At 32.6% G+C, this 22,339-nt stretch overlaps 1 protein-coding gene across 1 annotated transcript in view; it reads right to left on the bottom strand.

Moving 5' to 3' along the window:
- The window catches only part of LOC115877399 (transcription factor collier), a 243,901-nt gene that overhangs the window by 212,079 nt on the left and 9,483 nt on the right, over positions 1-22,339 (bottom strand). The window contains exon 3 of the mRNA XM_030893548.1: positions 6,331-6,484. Within this exon, the coding sequence (XP_030749408.1) occupies positions 6,331-6,484 (154 nt within the window). The remainder of the gene's footprint in view (positions 1-6,330; positions 6,485-22,339) is intronic.

Below are 22,339 nucleotides of genomic sequence, written 5' to 3'. Positions count from 1 at the left end.
TTTTCAGCGTATATGGCGTTAATTTTCGCTTAGCACGCATTTAACTACCGATTTATGTATTCTCATCTGACGCGCTTAGCGTCTTTACCCATTGCGCTAAACGATTTGAAAACGGGTACCTTAAAGGATCGTTTTGCTTGAAAGAAAAAATTGTGATGTGCGTTCTCTTGCTCTCTAGTGGAAACTGTTTCTTCTTCTATCAATTCCTCAATAAGTAATTGATAATTTACGACTTCGCAACTATAAATATTGTTCAAAACATCGAAAATGCTGAGAAGTGTCCCTCGTCCATAGAAAAATAGATTGACATAACCATCCCTGAACATTTAAACAACTAAATATCTGGGAGTGAGCCTATCAAACAATGGTAAAAGTAGTGATGATATTAGGAACAAAATAGGACAAGAAAAGCGAGTGATCAGATAACTGAACAAAGCTACTAAATTCAAACTAATTATATAAGGCATATCCATCCATGTCTCAGAATTGTTATCAATTGTATTGAACTTATATTTTATGACTCCAAACTGCACTATTTGAAAGGTTGTACCAGCGGCGGTTCCTCAATAAATGCGTACGTGAACCGCCAATCGGCTATCGGCTTGATCCACTGCGAACTTTTCAGATCCAATGTGATCCTCTTTTGATCCTGTCTAGCAGCTTGAAGACTGAACCCTCCATATAGCTTTCTGCCAATGGCCTATCATTGACCATTACCAAAAACCGCACATTTGCCAAGCTGTCGCATCATAAAATGTATTCTGTCGTTTTTTCTTCAGATTGACAGAACCTGGACATTGACTTTGTCCGTCAATCCCATTGGCTTTAGATGCTTATTCAGCTCACAAGTCCTGTTAGTAGAACCACTACAACTTTGACTGTCTTTGCTTATCAAGTCTGCCGTGAATTTTGGCGAATGTTCTACTATGAACTATTTTGCCTGTCTCTGCCAAGGTTAATTTCTCCATCATTCCAGAGATTTGTTGGTCACTCATCATTTTGTAGCCATTCTCGTGATTGCTTCGATGGCATCGATGAGCTAGCCTTGTTTGGCCATTTCATCCGCATTTTCGTTACCCTTATGCCCCTCGTGCTTTGGTACCCAGGCCATAAAATTATGATGATAAAATGATGATTTTTAATATTTTTTTTTTCATTATAATTTTCAGCTTATTCAACCATTTCCAATTACGGTGTTGCCTCCCTCACATACTCTCTTTGTAGTTGGGTCCATTGTTGTCTATTGTTGGCTATACGGGCCCAAGTTAGATGATCCCATCTTGGGTTCGGTCTTCCTCTAGGTCTCTTAATGCCCTGTGGGTACCATGTATGTAATTTTTGTCGTCCATCTGTTTGTTCTTCTTACCAGGTATCCTTCCCAGGGCCATTTGAGGGATTTGACTCTGTGGATGACATCTATTACTTGGATCTTTTATCGCATCCACTCTATTCTTTTACGGTATCGGGTTATTCCCAGCATATGTCGTTCCACTGAGCGTTGTGCGACTTGCAGTTTCCTTATGATGTCCGTTTCAAATGTCCAGGTTTCGCTTGCATAGGTCATGACTCGTAGTACACATTGCTCGAATGTTTTCTTCTTTAGATAGAGTGGCATTCTAGATTTGAACATGATTGAGTTTCTTCCATAAGTACTCCATGCTAACTTAATTCTTCTGTTGATGTCTGGTAGTAGAGACCCCGAGCTGTATATTAGATGTGTCAAATAAATTCTTCTACTATGCGTATATCTACATTAGGTATATTGAATAAAACTTTGTTCAAAAATCCGAAAATTACATACTTACATGCATATGCATACATATTATAATAATTACATGTTGTTGACGACTTAATCAAATTTGTAGTTACGTAGATATAGTACAGATATTTATCTTAATATTAGGTAAGAGAGGGAATTTTTGGAGAATGGCCCGAACTGGTAAAAAAACCCTGGAAATTTTGAAAACGGAGGGACTATAGCGCTACTACAAAACACGCAGCGCTAATTGTGCCTCACGCCCGGCATTTATCATAAAAGGGGTATTTTGAATATTCAATGCCTGGAAGGTGAATACAGAATTAAGTTTTTCGGTTAAAATATCAGGCTGTTCGTTAGCCAATTAACGGACGGATGTGTGGAATTCCAAATGAAATATGGAATGACGGAATCGGAGAGATTAAATTGGGTTTTGTGCTGGCACAGAGTTATGATAACGAACAGTTTGTTTCCCTATATTTGAATGAGTTGAAAAACTAGTTTACACTATGTGAATGTAGGGCTACGATTGAGATAGGGCTACTTTTTAAGAACATTAGAAATTTCTTTGCAGTAGAGATTAAACTAAGATTTAAGAACAAGAATGCTCCGACGCTGGGTGTTTTCAACCTGATTGTGTGATACCAAAGCATGGACCCTTAAAAGAACCGAAATCAACAAACTCGAAGCTTTCTAAAAGTGGTGCTACGCCTTACATATGTTACGAATTTCTTGGGTCGGCAGCGTTACAAATATTGAGGTGCTACGCTATATGAACAAGGAAGAAGAAATACATATAACCCTTAAGAGTCTATTGCGCTGTACTTTCGGGTCGCCCTCAGGGGCCGGGTAAAGCAGGTGTGTGGCCGAAGGAAATATATATTATATTTTATAAATCTGCCTAAGGCTTACCCCGATCCTATCGTGTTAAGCCACACTCAAATTCCAAACACACGTGCTTTGATTAAGGCTTCATTAAGGTTTGCAGAGCTTCAGCATTTGCCATAATATAGCGAGCAATTTGTTACAAAACCATATAAATTATATATCACTGTAATCACAAAACTTATTAAACTAATCTATTTCCGTATTGTAACAGAATTGTATATCATGTTTTTATTTTCGAAAAAATCTAGTCCAAACATAAGGAATATTTTGTTGATGTTTGACGATCAAAATCTTAAAAATAAGGTTGTCTAAAATCTGCTACAATACGGATATAGTATAATCCCTTATCTTTAATTTCCTTCTTCATTTGTGTAAAAATACCTAGCCAGTTTTAGATAAAACGTTAAATGCCGAACACTTATTTTGCTACTTTTTCGGACTAGTGAAATGGACTCTAAGAAGAAAAAAATATAATATTTTCTACATGTTATAAGAGGTCATAAATACCAATTACTGCAGAATATTATGGAAGAAAAAATCCAAGGAGGACGTAGTCGATGCTAAAGAAGGACATCCTGGCTGACTAACCTCAGAACCTGGTATGGAATGGCATTGAATGGATTATTTAAAGCAGTATTTTGTGATGCAAATGTATTGTTACATTACTATTACCAACATAGAGATTCCTGAGCAATACATGCTTATTATATCAGGTTCAGAAGCTATCTTTAGAACCGATTATCATTACCATTTTGGCATGGTAAAAGTCTACTTTCAACACCACATCATATAAATCTGAGTGAAAATAAAAACAGAAAATGTTTCATTTATAGAAATTTAAAACTGTTTAAGTAACTGTCTTTTTCAGTAATGTACAACGAACGAGTGGAAAGAAAAGACATTCTAATAAATAAAACAACAGTGAAAATAGTAGAAGAATATTTATATTTGGGACAACTAATACACAGCTCGGGATATCTACTACCAGAAATCAACAGAAGAATTAAGTTAGCATGGAGTACTTATGGAAGAAACTCAATCATATTCAAATCTAGAATGCTACTCTATCTAAAGAAGAAAACATTCGACCAATATGTACTACCAGTCATGACCTATGAATGCGAAACCTGGGCACCTTAAACGGACATCATAAAGAAATTGCAGGTCACACAACGTTCAATGGAACGAAATATGCTGGGAATAACCAAGAGAGACCGTAAAAGAATAGAGTGGATACGACAAAATACCAGGTAATAGATGTCATCCACAGAGTCAAATCCCTTAAATGACAATTGGCAGGACACCTGGCAAGAAGAACGGATAACAGACGAAACACAAAAATGACTGCATGGTATCCACGAGGAATTATAAGACCAAACCCTGAAATGGGACCATGAAATTGGGAAATTAGCAGGGATAATTGGGCTTGCATAACCAACAATAGACAACAATAGCCCCAACTACAAAGAGAGTATGTAAAGGAGGCTCCGCTATAATTGGAAATGGTTGAATAAGCTGAAAATAATGACGATGAAGTAACTGTCATTAATTAGTATTTCTCAATTTGGATCTTGATTTTAAGTAATGTCGGTTTACCAGAACGTCAACGGTTTTAATAAACGTGTCTGCTAAATATTTACAGTGTCCTCTGTGCAGTTACATTTAGAAATTTTCAGTTGTTTTTTCTTTATTCTTGTTTTTTTGCTCTTAAAGACGGGGGAAGATATATCCCCTGAAACGATAAACATACTTTTTGATTAGGCAAATTTGTTTTACAAGTAAAAAGCCACTGACAAAAAATATTTTTTACACTATCTACTGTAATAAAAGTCAATTTTTTACACTAGTGCAAAAATAACTTACACCTTGACATTATTAATGACTAGTTTTATTAAAGAGAAAAAAATTTGTGAAGAAAGAATTTGTCAAATCCTGGAGGGTAGACCCAGTACCAGTACTGGATACCTCGCAGGAAACCTCCAATTGGATACCTCCAATTCCGGAAAAGAGTTTTAAGTGAAGAGCAAGAACCCGAGATCTCCACGAGCAGAAATGAGAAAAAAATGCAAAAGACTACTGAAAATGAAGTTTGTCCATCAATTACTTACGTGAATTTTTCAAACTGCCATTAAAATTAAAATCAACTCAAAAAAAGTTATTAAAAAAAATAAACTAATATTTGTTTATAGTGTCATTTTTAGTGGTAATATTATTTTGTGAATTACTGTAAAAACTTTTTAATAAACATTTAAATAAGCATTTCAATTCTATCAAACCACTCAACGTAAGAAGCTCAATTTTGGCATACAGGTTGATTCTAGGGTGTAGAGGTTCGATAAGAAGCGATTTTTCGAAATTCCAGTTCCAAGAGGGTGAAACCACCCCTCAAATATTACAATATTTTTTATTTAAAAAACGGTCAAGTTTCCGAAAGAACGCTTAAACACGTATATTTTATTTTGTTTTTTTACATATTTTAAGATTTTTTAAAAATGTATACAGGGTGTTTCGAAATATCTGGTCATTGATTAATCACGATCCTGCTTAAAGCGCTTGACGTAAAAACCTGATATTTGGAAAACAGATTGACTTTATGGAGTAGAGGTTCGATAAGAAGGGATTTTTTGAAACTCGAATTCTAAGGGGGTGAAAGTATCCCTCAAATATTAAAATATTTTTTATTTAAAAACCGGTGAGTTTTTCGGAAAAACTCTTAAACACTGTATTTTATTTTGTTGTTTTACATATTTTAAGATTTTTTATAAATTTATACAGGGTTTCATAAAATATGACCATTGAGTAATCACGATTCTGCTAAAACTGCTTGACGTTTAAAGCTGATTTTTGGCAAACGGATTGACTGTGGGGTTTAGAGGTTCGATAAGGAGGGGTTTCTCAAATCTCAAGTTCCAAGAGGGTGAAACGTCCCTCAAATATTACAATATTTGTTATTTAAAAAACGGTTAGTCTTTCGGGAAAACGCTTGGACAAGCATAACTTATTTGGTTTTTTTACATATTTTGAAATTTTTTAAAAAATCGTACAGGGTGTTCCAAAAAGTTGGGTAATTTCTTAACCACGATTCTGCTTAAACTGCTTGACGTAAAAAGCTTATTTTTGGCAAACGGATTTTTCGAAAGTCAAATTCCAAAGAGATGAAACTACCCCTCAAATATTACCAAGTTACATAATAATATCGCCATATTGTTTTTTCTCATGCTGACATAAATGTGAGAAAATTTTATCCAGTTTGTAAATGGAAATTCTTGCTTTATCATCACCATTACAAATGATTAATTCGACGCGAAAAATATCGTGCGATCCTAGGAAAAATATCGTGTGCAACATGTGCAAAAAGCATACTTGTTGCACTCAGCATGATTGCAGCTCTCGACTTCGTCTCAAGTTACAAAATTCATGCGTCGTGCAAATTATGTCATTTTTGCACTAGTTACGCAAATAACTATTTTATTTTGTTTTAGATTTCTGTTGTGGCGACTGCTCAATGGCGAAAAACCCAGGCTTTTTTCAACAGATTGTGAATCTTGATTAATGATATAGCATAGATATGCTGTTTATTTTTCCGTCAAATAACAACAAGAAATATTACCACCAGGCCACCCATACGATATATTTTCTACCTGGCTTACCACATTATAACGATTTATTTTTAAGGATTCACCTACCTGGTCTTTTTCGATGAAACCGATGAATGCGGTTCGTTCGATTTCTATTGGCTGTCCTCCCCTATCGTAGAGGGCGATGACGAAATGGAAGAAGTTGGATTTTCTTAAGTTTGATGGCGGCTGTTTTTCGAAATGGGCTCGTCCCACAGTCGATCTGAAAGAAAAAATATTTTTCATTCTAAAGAAATATTATGAATTGCAAATTTAATAAAAGAAACATAGTGCTAAATAATGTCTAAACCTTCGAGGCGGATTCATCTCTTCAAAAAAGTCTTAAGACTGTATAAGGGACAAAAAATGCTTAACGTTTCAGGAGTTGTATTTCCTCTTGTCTGAAATGTTATGCATTTTTAAGGTAAATTTGTTTTATTAGTAAAATAACCCTGAAAAATTGGGCACCGTTGGATCAACGTAGCTGTGTTTACAAAAAATAACTATTTTATTATGTATATTTTCTCAAAGTGCGTCCAGACCTGACGAGACGAGAGCGAGGTGAGAACGAGGCAAGAACAAGGCAAGACCAAGAGGAGAGCGAGACATTTTCTATCCATTTTTTGAGGCAACCTGCCAAGAGACAACCGAGCTGGATTATAGTGAAAGGGACCCAAACACATAATAAATTGTAATTTAATATAACAAACGATTATACCAAAAAATAACGCATACAGCAATAATTTTTTGTATCTTTAACGTGGTATTTGGTTCGTCGTATTTTATTCATCGTCGGTTTTTTCCCTTTTGGTTGTTTTCCCCTTTAACCCTTCATTTGTTTCGAGACACGCCATCTTTTACAAAATAAGTTTTTAACGTTTTTTGCAACAAAATGTTAAATACAAAAAATTGTTGCCTATATAATATATATTTTTTATAATGAGAATACCCTATTTTTTATTTTATAATTAGATTCTACGTACAATTCGTTAACTTGTTTTGCATATGATATTACATATCTAAAATTAATAGATTTTATAATAATTCAATTTGTTTAAATAAATGTTAGATTACGATAAAAAATTGTAAATTCTATCAGAAGAAATGATAATACATACCATTTTAAAAATTTGAGATTATTTAATTTTGAATAGCCGAAATTCATAAATCAGATCTAATATCACGCAGTCGAGCGAGCCAACCAAAAACACGTCCAGACTGTGCCGCGAGCTTTCTTTCATCGGCCGTCGCAAAACCGGCAGAGAACGGATAGCAACGAGGCTCCGTGGGTTGTCTCGCGAGACCCGTCCACACTTAGCGAACTTGGAATGTCTCGCACTCGTCTCGCTCTCGCCTCGTCAGGTTTGGACACACCTTTACAGTGGTGAAATATCCAAAAGCACAGCTGTATTCTTATAACGACGGTATACCAAATGAAGTAGAAAATATAACTGTGGCATTCCAATTCTAAAAAAATATTTATACAATTTATTTTATGTAAAAAATTAAATATTGCCGGAATATTAATAGATATTTGTAATTAAAACCTTCTCTTTATTACTGTCATCCAGCATATACTTACACATACGATTTGCAAACAATTTGTTGCCAAACTATTTATTCTACAGGGTGTTTTAAAAAATATGTGCCATCTCTCGTGGGGAGAGAGATGGCACATGTTTTTTAAAATGTATGATGAGATTCCTCACGTAAAAATATGATTAATTTGTCATATCAACATGGATAACAACTGATTCCATCTACACACAAAAGTGTGTAGGCAATTTAATGCTGATTAGAAGTTGTACCTTGACATTTTGTCCATTTCGATCTCCTCGATGAGATAAACGGTATTTTATAAATGACAATTAATAAAATTGAAATAAAAATAAAATTAATAAATTATTTCTTTAATGTAATTTATTACTAAATTTTATTATAATTTATAACACTGATGTTACAGTGGTACCTACAGCAAACTCCCTTAGAAAATAATGGTATTAAAGATAATTACAAAAGGTCTACTTTTAAAAAGTTTTAATATCCTGTAACTTTAAAACTTTGTATTTCCGCACCCATGTTTATAGAAACTTTTTTTATATTTTTTAAAGGTTGCTATTAGAATAATTCTAATAATAATTTATCCAATTTGCCTTAATCTAATTATTGGATTAAGGCAAATTAATTAAATAGCATTTAACTCATCGAGGACACCGAAATTGACAAAATATCAAGAGACTAATTAGCATTTAACGGTCTACACAATTTTGACAACAAAAAAAAACTCAATAGCGCACATTTTTTTTAGAAAAATATTCCAGTGATAACCCATACGCAGGTCCCTTGAATATGTTGACACTTGTTTAGCATTAAAATATGTCGCACTGGTAATTTTTCCGCCAAATTTCATTGGAATCGCCGAAAGCACTTGGAAGAAAATTATAACAAATCGAAAAAGGATGAAGACTTTAACACCCTGTAACTACGAAACAAAGCAGAATCGCACCTATGTTAATATGAAAAATAAATCTTGTTCTTACAAGAGGAATCTCCCCACATGTTTTTTTTTAAACACCCTGTACATCAATACAGTAATACTTTGTCACAATAATTTTCACGCGCTAACTGTTTACAGAGATTTTAGCATTATGACGCTATCACTACCACAAGTTCTAATAATACTGACGTTATTAAGATTCAAAACACTTATTAGAATCATAAAGTAATGAAATGAATATTTAAAAGTGAAAGCAGTTCTAACACTAATGTCTCACAAATTCTAAAATTAGAAAAAGTTAAAAAAAAATGATCATAGGTTTAGGAAAATAGCGGTAATATGAAATAAAAATACCTAATATAAAAGAACCTATTTGACACACAAATAGTGCAACATTTATACGAACCGACTGAATTATTCACTGGTACATTTTCAATTAAATAAGTGCCATATCGTAACACTTCGAACAATTTTAATGTCCTACGTGATGGAAATACAATTTTGCCACGCTTTAGATGATTGAAGTTCCATGCATTATTGATATGATCGATCTAGCGGCTAAAAATGACCATCGCACACTACAGACATTCTATCGATGCATATCTACGTTAAATTAAGTTCTACAAATTGTCAATAAATAACATCTCCAATATGTTTGTTGTATTGTACTGTATAGAATATACAGGGTGGTCTGAATTGTATTCAAGAAACTTCGGTAGCATATTCTGCAGATAAAAATCAGTAAATAGGTTCATATAAATGCTTAGTTTTGGAGATACAGGGTGTAGAAGTTTCATTTTTATTTCGTTTTTTTCAAATAATTTCTGAACTAAGATTGATAGTCGATATTTGGATAAAGATTGTTATCTGTAATTTTTTTGACATGAGAAATTTAATTTTGACGTCAATATGAGTTCTACTTGTAGAGGACGCCACCTACATATTTTTTAACTGGTTTGAAGAGTAATAACTTTTCGTCCGTGCAATATATAAAACTACCGAGTAAAAAAATATACATTTTACGACGTTTTCTACGCAAAAAAAATATTTTCAGTAAAAATCGCTACAAGTAATGGTTCACTGATAAAAAAGATAGACTTGAACTAAAGTCGTCATCGTTCTTGAAAAAAAAATAGTGACACGAGAATTTATTTTAGCGCAAAAGAAAATATTTTTAAAAAATAAAAATTCGAAAATTTCTCTTGAATCTATTTTCATTCAACCAAGTGCAAGTTACTTTGTTTTAAGATAATAAGAAAAATACGCTAGGAAGTACTTCATTCAAGAAACATATTCATTTTTCCAATAGCTAAATACTCTTGTGATGAAAAATAATAATAACACGCAAAGACGATGACGAGGACGGTATATACAATCAGTCGGCAGTCCGATCAGTCGTACATCATAGTACGCACGGGTTTTGTTGCTTGGAATTTTGAATAATTTGCTTTTTAAACGCATATCGTATAACAAATTAGTGATCGTTATTAACATGCATTTGTCATTTTTTATGGACAAATTTTAGATTATATATAGATTCTATAAAGGAGTTTCTGAAAAAATGGAAATTAGAGAATTTATTTGCTATATTTGAAGGTAAGAGACATTTACCTAATGCACCTGTTTAGATAATGCATGCGTGACTATAGATAGAATAAGAATATAGGTATCGATTTTTTTATGCAAATAATTACAAAAATTTTTGAATTTCAAGTCGTCGTATTAAAAAATTCAAAATGTGACCAAAGCTTATAATTTTAATAATTTATTTGCTTTACTTTGAAATCGTAATGTAACATTTCTTTGTAATTTGTAGAGTGATGAACCACTCCAAAAAATACCAAGGAGTGAAGAAGCAGAAATAACTACTATCGAGGAAAATAATATCACTTTACTTACTACAGACCAGGAAAACCTAAATTTATCAGAAAATAATATACCTCGTAATATGCCTGTATATGATGTATCGACTTCTCTTAGATCAAAATAAATTTTAGTTGAGTCAATAGTATTCGCTATTGGTTTAAGAAAAGCGCCTCTTTAATCAAGAAATGTTCCTTTTCAATCAAGAATTTTTGCATGAATCAAAGAGACTATTGTTCTTGTAGCAAGAACTTCTTTGCATATTCATTTTGGGTCAAGAGTGAAATACTTTGGACAGATAGATTCTTCTATTCTCTAAAGTAATTTTTTAAAGCTTATGAAAAGAGAGTTAATCCTTTGGGCAAAGAAACGTCGTTCTTGGCCCTATTGAAAAGGGCTGATCTTTTGGGTCAAAGTCATATTCATTTCGACTGAGAGATCCTTTTTTTCAGTGTACCTATCTTAAGAACGGTTGCTCGCAGCAATTTTTACTAAGAGATATTTTTTACGTAAACAGGAACGGAAATGTATATTTTTCACGCAGTAGTTTTATACGGTACGGACGAAAAGTTAATACTCTGAAAAATGGTTAAAATACATGAAGGTGGCGCATGGCGCTCCTCTACAAGTAGGAGTCATATTAACATCGAAGTCCAAATTTCTCATGTTAAAAAACACTCAGACACCATAATTTTTATCCAAATGTCGACTATAGTTCAGAAATTATTTGTAAAAACCCGAAATAAAAATGAAACTGCTGTATCTACACCCTGTATCTCCGAAACGAGACATTTTAGGACATAAAATTATACAATATAATAACATAATTTTACATATAAAATGACAGCGATCTTCATTTCATAACCACCGCTTACCACGTTTTTTTTTTCGATCATACGGTCACAGATTAGGTATCCTATAAGTATACAGATAAAATTCTTGGCCCTAATTCGTGGTACGAAAATTGTTTTTTTATGAAGATGAGCAAACGAGTAAATTTTCTTGTGCGCAAAAATAAACTCTCGTTTAAACAGCGTAATACCTGGGCCGGTCACAAGGCCGGTCAGGCGCTGTGCACAATTTTAGAGGTCATAAGTGAGCGTGCTTGTGCGCAAACTAGTAACCTAACTAGTGCGCGACTCCAAAAATTGGAACCACGAAAAACAATGCTTTTGACGATAAGTTTATAATCTGTATAATCTATGATACGGTAATATTTTGAGTTAACATCAAACGTATACAGGATCAGACTTAAATAAGTTCAAATATTTTCTGGGCTAGTAGATATCGGTAAAAGAAACATATTTTCCTTTTACCATTTTTGAAATAAGTCCAGAATAAGCGAGTTAAATTTTTTTTTCGAATTTTGAGAACCACTGGATTTTTTCTGGGTTTTTTAATCTACTACCCATGTTCCCATATCATCGAAATATTATATCTTTTACCTAAAATATTAAATAAAATCCAATTTTTTTTCTAAAAATACAAAATTGTCATTATTTTTTCACAAAAAACAAAATCATATCCGTGTTCCTGGGGTCGAAATATATCACCCCTAAATTATTACTTATTTAAAACTTCCCTGTATATTGAGAGTTATCCTAATTAACTGTGAATTTCTAACTTTGTTTTTGTTCAGATACATAGCTGGATAAATTAGAAACGTGCAACGTCGATTTTGTAATAATTAATCTTGTAATCAAATATTTTACAAGGAGGGCTATTAAGAATAAATAGAATGAATCGTAGATTGCCTCCAGACAGGCTTAAGAAAATAATGTAATGCCAGGAAATTCTAGAGATTTATTTGTAAAAACGCTGTAAAAAAGGCTAACAGTAAGTTAAAATGAGAAAAGTGAAAAATAAATTAATCATAAATAAAGCAAATGAATCGTTTATTTGAACTAGAAAATTGTTTTCGTAGCTTTATACTGTAGGAATTAAAACATTCAATACAGAGTAATATATTGCCGATATAAATGAACATTTTACTAGATCACGTAAAAATAATAGTTACGCGGTGTCGACTGCAACAAAGCCGTAAAAGCAACGGCAAGGGTCCGACCTCTAATGTAGCTTTAAATGTCAGCGGGAGACTATTAAAGAGCCAGTAAAAAGGACAATTGTGTGGCAGCAGTCCGCACAATGGCCGGCCAAGTAACCCTTTGCGTCCATATGGCTAAACGATAACATTTAATTGTCACTCGCTCGTCAGTTTATCGCAAATCGGGAAATTCAATATTATCCGGTTTGATATCGCGTGGGGGTAGCTATGTATGGCCTTATGGCTAGTTGGTTGAAATTTTGGGATGTGTTAAGAGGTGTCGATCAATTGATATTCATGTGACGATATTAGATAATTTTGTAACAAGGGCGTACAGTGGGCCTAAGATTCAAAATATACAGGGTGGTTCAAACTGTATTCCGGAAACTTCGGCAGCATATTCTGCAGATAAAAATAAGTAAAAAAGTTCGTATATATATGTTTTTTTTTTAACTGAAGAGTAATAAATTTTCGTCCGTATCTGTATAAAATTACAGATTAGGAAAATATACATTTACGACATTTTATACGAAAAAGTATACGTAAAAATCGCTAGAAGTAATGGTTCTCAAAATATTTTGAAAAATTTTTCAAAGAAAATTTTATGATTAATTTAAAAAAGTAAAAAGTTCTCAAATTTATTATTTCAGTCAAGTAACTATCCAGTCTATTTATTTTTTGTCAATAATGACATGCATTGACTATTTCCATTCGAAATATCTTGAGAACGGTTGCTCGTAGCGATTTTTACTACTAAGAGACATTTTTCACCTAAAATATCACGGAAATCTATATTTTTTCACCCAGTAGTTTTACACAGATAAGGACGGAAATGTATTACTCTTCAAAACAGTTAAAACACATGTAGGTGGCCATCACCAATTAATAAAATTAAAATAAAAACAAAATTAAAAAATTATTAATAATAATTATTATATATTTTGGCTAATGTATTATTAAATATTATTACTATTAGTTATTATTACTATTAGTCCAACATACAACAATTTCAAATAAAAAAATAATGGTATTTAAGATAATTAGAAAAAAGCTAATTTTAAAAAGTTTTAACATCCTGTAACTCTAAAACTATGCATTCCATTTTTGAGTAGGAGTCAATGAATACCTATTTAAGACTTTCACAAGTTAATGATTTTAATTTTTCTTAAAAGTTGCTATTAGACTTGGATCAATGCAAATTAATAAAATTGCGTTTACTCACCAAGGAAGCCAAAATCGACAAACTATCAAGATACAACTTTTAATCGGCATTAAACTGCTTACATCATTTTGCTAACAAGAAAAAAAAAGGCAGTGGCGTACATGCTTTTTTTAGAAAAATATTTCAGTGATAACCCACATGCACGTCCCTGATGAATATGTCGACACTTTTTTAGCTTTAAAATATGTCGCATTTATAGTTACTTTTACTATCAAAATTTCATTCGAAATGCTAAAAGTACTTGGAAGAAAATTATAATAGATCAAAAAAATATTAAGATTTTAACACCCTGTAGCTACGAAACAAAGCAGATTCGAACCTATGTTAATATGAAAAATAAACCTTATTTTTAAGTGATGAATCTCCCCACGAGAGATGGCACATGTTTTTTGAGACACCCTGTATACAGGGTGGTCCGAACTGTATTCCGGAAGCATATTATTGGCAGCATATTCTGCAGACAAAAATAAGTAAAAAAGTTCTTATAAATGTATGTCCTAAAATGCTTAGTTTCGGAGATACAGGGTGTAGAAGTTTCATTTTTATTTCGATTTTTTCCAAATAATTTACGAAGTAACGTCAATATTTGGATGAAATTTGGCGTCTGGGAGTTTTTTGATATGGGAAATTTGATTTTGATGTCAATATGACTCCTACTTGTAGATGGCGTCACCTACATATTTTTAACTGGTTTGAAGAGTAATAGCTTTTCGTCCGTACCTGTTTTAAACTACTAAGTAAAAAATTATACATTTACGATGTTTTTAATGTAAAAAAGGTCCCTTAATAAAAATCGCTACGAGTAATAGTTCTCGAGATATTTGAAATCAAAATTATCAATATCATTCATTATTTATTTCATTATATATTCATTCATTATCAACATCAATCATTATTCACATAAATTAAACATGTTGACTAAATAGTTAATAGACTTAACTCATGAATTTTAAATGTTTTTGTGCCAAATCATCAGCAATTATCATTTTTTCGAAGAAAATTTTATAATTAATTTAAAAAAATAAAAATTTCCCAAATTTATCATATCAGTCAAATAACTATCTACTCAGCATGTTATTTTTTGTCAATAATGACATGTATTGACTATTTCCATTCTAAATATCTCGAGAAGCGTTGCTCATAACCATTTTTACCAAGAGACATGTTTTACGTAAAAAAAATACGAAAATATATATCTTTTCACACAGTAGTTCTATACAGGTTAGGACAAAAAGTTATTACTGTTTAAAACAGTTAAAACACATGTAGGTGGCGCCCCCTACAAATAGGAGTCATTATAACATCAAAATCAAATTTCTCATGACAAAAAACTACCAGACACCAATTTTCATCCAAATGTTGACGTTACTTCAGAAATAATTTGGAAAAAATCGAAATAAAAATGAAACTTCTACACCCTGTATCTCCGCAACTAAGCATTTTAGGACATACATTTATAAGAAGTTTTTAACTTCTTTTTATCTGCAGAATATGCTACCGAAATTTGCGGAATATAGTTCGGACCACCCTGTATATTCTTTAAATCATTCAATTTAATAGCTGTTAGTTAGAAGTTTCACTTCAAATATGCGCACATAGCGCACACACAATTTTTTTCAATATAATATGGGTTTCCTGATTTTACATTTTCTACTTTGCTGTTTACACATTTTGTACACCAACCTTCTCACTCTGCCCCTCGTTTTTCTCATCTGCCGCCATCAGCGACCGTGCAAAATTAATAGCAACAAACAAACTCGAACATTTACCACCTTCATTAACGGGCTAGTATAAATTATCGCGTCCCTATAATTCACCCGGCCCGGGGGCATATTTCAGTCCTGCCAGGACTCTCCAGGATTTCGTTGGTGGCGTGCAAAGGGAGAGATGGGCCGAGGGTGGTAGTGGGGGGGGGGCAGCAGGAAAAGAAGAGACGGAGAGGGTCTGTTGGCGGGAACCGGAGCAACAGCAGCAAGTGATATTAATTAGGGATTTTGTAGGTTTATTTAAAATAATCACGTTACACAAAGTCTGCACAAAGTGAAATTATAATAAAGTTGTTTTATGGAGTTTTGCTGTTTATATCTTTTATTTTTTTTGGGGTGAAGATGGAAATCAGAATTTCTTTAAAGTAGTTTTTTAACGAATTTTTCGGTCGATCTATTTATTTAAATAACAATATTTTTCTTTCTTATCTACTTCATTAGATAACTGTCTTTTGGTAGCAATTTCAGTTATTTCAAATTTAACTTTTTCCAATAGACTAACCAGCAAATTTTAAAAAAATGCCGACCCCAACTGTAAAAAACATAATATCTGTATTGTGTTGATGACTGCAGCATTTTCATTTTCCAAATGCTACTTTGTTTTATTATAGACGGTTTTTATTATTATATCGATATTCTTTTTGCATTTCTACAACACTTAAATTTCGGAACGCTCTCTATCGAAAATATTTAATTGAATCGTACCCTGGTGTATCGACAAGACGGGAAACGTCAAAATCGTCACCTCTGATTTGGTCGTAGCCGAGGTCACCGTGCCATTTTTGAGAGCATTTTATTTGACTGGTATTTTTCACAATATGGGAAAAATATTGTGATTTTGTTGTCCCATAGATGGATGGAGATCCCATATAGTTTTTGATCGTTTAGATTTTAATGGATCTATAGTTTTGGTAAGATTTTCTTTGACATTCCATTCGGTAGAAAAAAAAACAGTTTTTTCGATGGCAAGTGTCAAGCCCTTATTTGAGAAGAAAGGTTAACTTATTGATTGTGTGCCTTCACAATGAGGTAAATTAATACCGTCGTAAATTTTTCGAATTTGAACCCCTCTGAGGAGAAGGTGGATGCCCTGATGTTTTTTATCATTAATTTTTTTAAATTTTTTACCAATAATAATTTTTCCCCTAACTATATATAAACAAAAAGATTCATGAATCTTCGAAATAAGTCAAATAAAATTTAAATATTTATTATTCAAATATAACCAAGACCGTCTCTAAAGTATTCTTTTTATATTATAATTGTTTGAACAATATTTGAAAATACATAATTTGATTTTAAACAAGTTTTAAGATAGAGTTTCTGAAATATGATTCTTGTATATTAATATATATAATTGATGTGCCGAATAGGTACCAAATAATTTCTAACAAGAAATAAGTCTTATTTTTTGGGTGTTTGAATTGTTTCATTGGTTGATCCAGTTTCTCAAAATATTTAATAGCAATACTAATTTTAGTTTCCATTCAATTAATACACTTGTACAAATTTTCTTATTTCAGTTTGTACTATCCTTTGTAAGGTATCAGCATCTTTTTGAAATAAGTGGCGCCCTTTGGTATGCAGTGTAAGGTATAGGTAGGTATCATATCTTTTTAGTCAAGTGCAGAAGCGAAAGCTTGTTCCCACCGCCTCCGATATAAGAGCAGCCGTTTGCAACATTTTGACTTAAATTTTCAATATAAGGAAAGTTTTTGTCACAAAGAAACTCGTGGAAATTTTTGGATAAAACGGGAAATTTTGACCGTCTTCGTGATAAATTTTGTTCCAAAAAGTTGGCAATACTGACCACAGGTATCAGAAATGATATTTGACAATAAGCTTCATAAAATGCTTAAAAAATAAATAAATTTTAAAGTTTCTAAGCTTCAATCCAACTAAAGGTATTCGTTGACGAAACAGTGTCCAGAGTATGTTAGAGACCCCGTGCCAATCGACAAGTTCTAAAAAACTTTTTCGAATATCTTAGACCGTTTAAGAATTCCCATCCCAGGTTATTGATGGAGTATTCCAGGTTATTGAGTTCCGCTTTAAGTTGGTTTCCGCTTGGAAAACAGAACGGTTCTTGTCCAGTTAGGAGTGTTCGCTCCTTTTCTAGCTAGATCGTTTGCTTTTTCATTGCCTCCTATCCCTTGGTGAGCGGACACCCAGAGTCGGAGGACTTTATTTTCTTTGCCTTGTTTGTTCACCTTCTCTATGCATTGATTGATATTCGATTGATTGCTTTGATCCACTTCGAATTGATGATTACTGAGTTGATCGCTTTTAGTGCTGCTTGACTATCGGATAAGATGGCTATTTCCTATTTTTGATAGATCCTATTTAAGATAAATTTTACGCATCTTTCGACAGCATAGGTTTCTACAGGAAGGGGCAGAAAAAAAAGGTCAAAGGTTGGGAGTATTTAGTTTTCGGGTCAAATACTCGTATCCATGCTCATGCTTTGGTTTTGGAAACATCAGTATACCACGTTATGGTATAGGTTCTCCCTTTTTAAATAAAGCGACCGTACCGGTTGGAGATCGAACCCAGTACCTCTCGCATCTACGGGCGACTAACTACATTATGCCTAACGTTTAGAAAATACAATTTGACATTTACAAAATCACAAGTTGACAACTTAGTGTATTTTGCTATCTGTCTTTTTTTTGGCCTGTGTATTCAGCATACGCGTACCTTTAAAAGACCTATTTACGGCTTCCCTGTCAAACAGAGGGGCTAATATTTGGACAGCTCAAAATTTGCATGGGATTTAATATGTTTCCGACGAACGACGATGTACCATCCAGTATAAATAACACTATTATTCGTTAAAGAACTTTAAGGGAGTTCTATCTTCATCCTCAAAAATAAAAGACAAAAAGCACAAGTCCATAATATCCAGGAAATAACTATTTAGCTTATTAAAATATTTTATAGCGCAGTAATGCCCTAATAATCTATATCCTTTTAATACGAGGGTGATTCATTAGATAGATTATTCTTCGGTAATTGCTTGATTTCATGAGATAGGCGAACAATTAAGCGGAAAAAGTCAAGTGACGTTCCTGGACGAAAATGAACAATTAATATTATATTCGAGGAGTGTCTGGCCGGCCAGCTAATTTAGTAATGGGCTTTTTATGCTTATTTATGCATATTGCTCCACGAGACACGGCGTAATATTAAAAATCCATCAACAAGCTTGCTGGCTCCCCCTCGACCTTATCTTATCCCATCCTTTTAATTATCACGATCACTTTTACATAGTTTTACATAATTTAACGCATCAGAACGCTGGCCTTGAATAATTTATTTATTTACTCGTCTTTTTAGTCTATTTATACATAACACATCTTACTTCCAGTGCCTTATTGTCTCAGCTTCATTCAGTTAACATTCTATGGCGGATATTCAAACATACCACTCAAGAATTGTCCTCCATTTGGAGTTTACATTTTTTGAAAGCCCTATTTTCACGAATTTTTAAGCATACTGTAGGTATATAAATATATCAAATTTAATCTTACAAACTCAGATTGTTATAAACTTTAGTATTTGGCGTTTTATGCAATTAATCTAAGGGTTGATTTTTACCCCAACTTTATTACCCTGTGCTATAACTTCGCAAGAACATTTTCTTTAAATATTATTTTAAGATCAGAACAGCTGTGGTGACTCCTAAAGGTTTTGTTTTTTAAAATGTCAACAAATACCATCGCTAATTTTTAAGAGCGAAATGAAGCTGCCATCAATAATTTGCAATTTTTTCAATTATTACTTTTTGATGGTTTTTTAACATAACGATGTGGATTTGGTGACTATTATCGTAATGTTATATTAACAAGATACATTTTAAAGGGTATCTATGATTCGATGAACTGTTAATACACTCACATTCTTGCCTCAAACCTCCTGATTCTGATTAAAAAGTTCCACTACAGATATTTTCTATGTCCACTATCATTTTGAGTGTAGAGCGACGATTCTAGCAACGGCAACGGATTCCGAGCAACGGCTCTTTCATAATCTTCGACACAAAGAATCGTATTCAATCGCAGGTATGTAAAATATAATGGCCAATGAAACATTATGACAACACTTACCTAAGCCAACTCGTCATATTAAAAAATCACATTAAAATATAATCATCATCATCATCAACCAGCCACTAAAGTCCACTGCTGGACGTAGGCCTCCCTCGTTTGCTTCCATAACTCCCTATCTTGAGCTATTTGCATCCAGTTACTGTGGATACACCTTAAGTCGTAATGCCATCTGGTTGGAGGATGGTCTCTGCTCCTAAATGCATCATATCTTAGTCTCCATTCTATTATTTTCTTCGTCCATCTGTCATATCCATTCTATTATTTTCTTCGTCCATCATGTGTCATCGTTGCCATATTATCGATAAATTATGGTTTTTAACAAAAAAACTAAAAAAATTCTAAAAATTTTTTCAAAAAATTCTAAATTTTCAAATTTTTTTTCGCGAAAAAAACCCTCATATTCGTGTTTCTGGGGTCGAAATATACCACTCCTAAAAATATTTGCACTTATTTAAGACTCACCCTGTATAATACCGTTGTATAATATATATAGTAAAATATATATAATAAATCAATTTTCAGATTTTGAAAAAATAAAAATAGTGTTAAAATTTTACGAAAGAAATCAAGAAAGTCAATGTTTTATTCCTATATGAATTATTAAGGTTATAACGTAAAACTAAATTCCCGTGTTAGCTATTGCTTTTGAACACAGATCCAGATAAACCCAATAGCTAAAGGGAATATTTCGAATGATGTAAATCAGCTGGAATATCGACGGGCATTTTCGTATTACACCCGCTTTAATGGAGGGATCGTTATACGTCCTGGTCAATTGGTTGGACGCTTCAAACAGACGACTAAAAAAATACTGAAAAAAAATTAGGGAGCAGTTGCAGTCACCTGAAATCATATTTACTTTGATATTTTTAAAATATTTCCAAAAGACTTCCATGTTTGAAAATATTTTCTAGGTTTAAAACACAAGTTAAAGGTCTCTTTTATTTACAGAACTCTAGCGAGGGTATTAAGTATTTGTTAAATGACATAAATATGTATGAAAGTTAAAGAAGAAAGAAGGACAAGTTAATTTATTTGTTTATTTACATATTATTGTATGTACTTCTCTCTTTTTTACTTACGCGTTGGGAAATAATAGCATTAAAAAGCTTGCGAATTATTTTGAAAAACTATCTAAATTATTGTTTTTTTTTGTATTTCTAAACTTTGTTTAAATACTAGTTTCCAATTCAGATGCTGGTAGAATGGTATACTGAACTGGATCTGGAAAAGATTATACAGGGTGAGTCTCAAATAAGTGCAAATATTTTAAGTGGTAGGATATTTCGACCCCAGAAAAACGATTATGAAGTTTTTTCGTGAAAATTTTTTGAAAATTTGGAATCTTTTGAAAAATTTTTGGAATTTTTTTTTAGTTTTTAGTTAAAAAATATAATTTGTTGATAATCGGGCAACATAGGTAGTAGATTAAATTTACAAGAAAGAAAATCTAGAAAGTGATTCCCAAAATTTTAGAAAAGATATTTTTTTTGGATTTTTTGGTATTTGAAAAACGGCAAAAAGAAAATATGTTTCTTTTATCGAAATCTACCAACCCTGAAAATATTTGCACTTATTTAAGACTCACCCTGTATAGTAGACAATCACTTTTAACCATACGAAATTCCAAAATAACTACTGAGTCTGTATGAGAGTATCACCAAACACTCATGGAAGCCTGTGGTGATTACAAGATCACGGCTAAGAATTTACCGAAAAAACAAGACGGTGAAAGAAGAATGATATATCGTTGAAAAGTAAATTTGTTACAATATACATAGGTTTGAATTTAAAATAACAATGATTTGAGCGATTTTATGATAAACGCAAATAAATATATTTTTTTGGAACTTCCTGTTTAATAACAAATGGTTAATTTAAACAGATCAAATATATCGAGTTTCCTTAACCTATAAACCAAATTTCAGCTTTCTATTTGATGAATTTATGATTTAACCAATGATTATTCAAATCATGTTTTTGGCAATTTTACACGTTTTATTTTTTATCTCGAAATCTCTGAGAGATAAGTCAGTATATAAAAAAAATTATGAGATATGAAACATGATATGATATATCAAAAATATGTAATAATATGCCGGGTGTTCCATTTAAAAAAAATAATAAAGATGGTTAGGTTAATCACTTTTCAACTAATGCGGCAACATTGTATCGCTAAAAATGTTTTAGAGAGATGGAGCAGGTGCCTTTATGTAAACATCAGCGAGATTAAACAGCAACATAATGATCACTATTTTCAGCTTATTCAACCATTTCCAATTATGGTGTAGCCTCCATTATATACTCTCTTTGTAGCTGGGGTATTGGGTATATTTTTATTGGTATGCGGGTCCAAGTTATCCCTGCTAATTTCCGATACCATCTCAGGTTCAGTTTTCTTCTAGGTCTCTCAATTTCTCATGGGTACCATGCTCTAATTTTTGTGGTCCATCTGTTATCCGTTCGTCTTGCTAGGTGTCCTGCCCATTGCCATTTGGGGGATTTGACTCTGTGGATGACATTTATTACCTGAGTCTTTTGTCGTATCCACTCTATTCTTTTACAGTTTCTCTTGGT

This window comes from Sitophilus oryzae, unplaced genomic scaffold, assembly GCF_002938485.1.
Source record: "Sitophilus oryzae breed Bouriz unplaced genomic scaffold, Soryzae_2.0 scaffold_1449_pilon_pilon, whole genome shotgun sequence".
Taxonomy (NCBI): domain Eukaryota; kingdom Metazoa; phylum Arthropoda; class Insecta; order Coleoptera; family Curculionidae; genus Sitophilus; species Sitophilus oryzae.
This window is presented reverse-complemented; position numbering and strand designations above follow the sequence as displayed.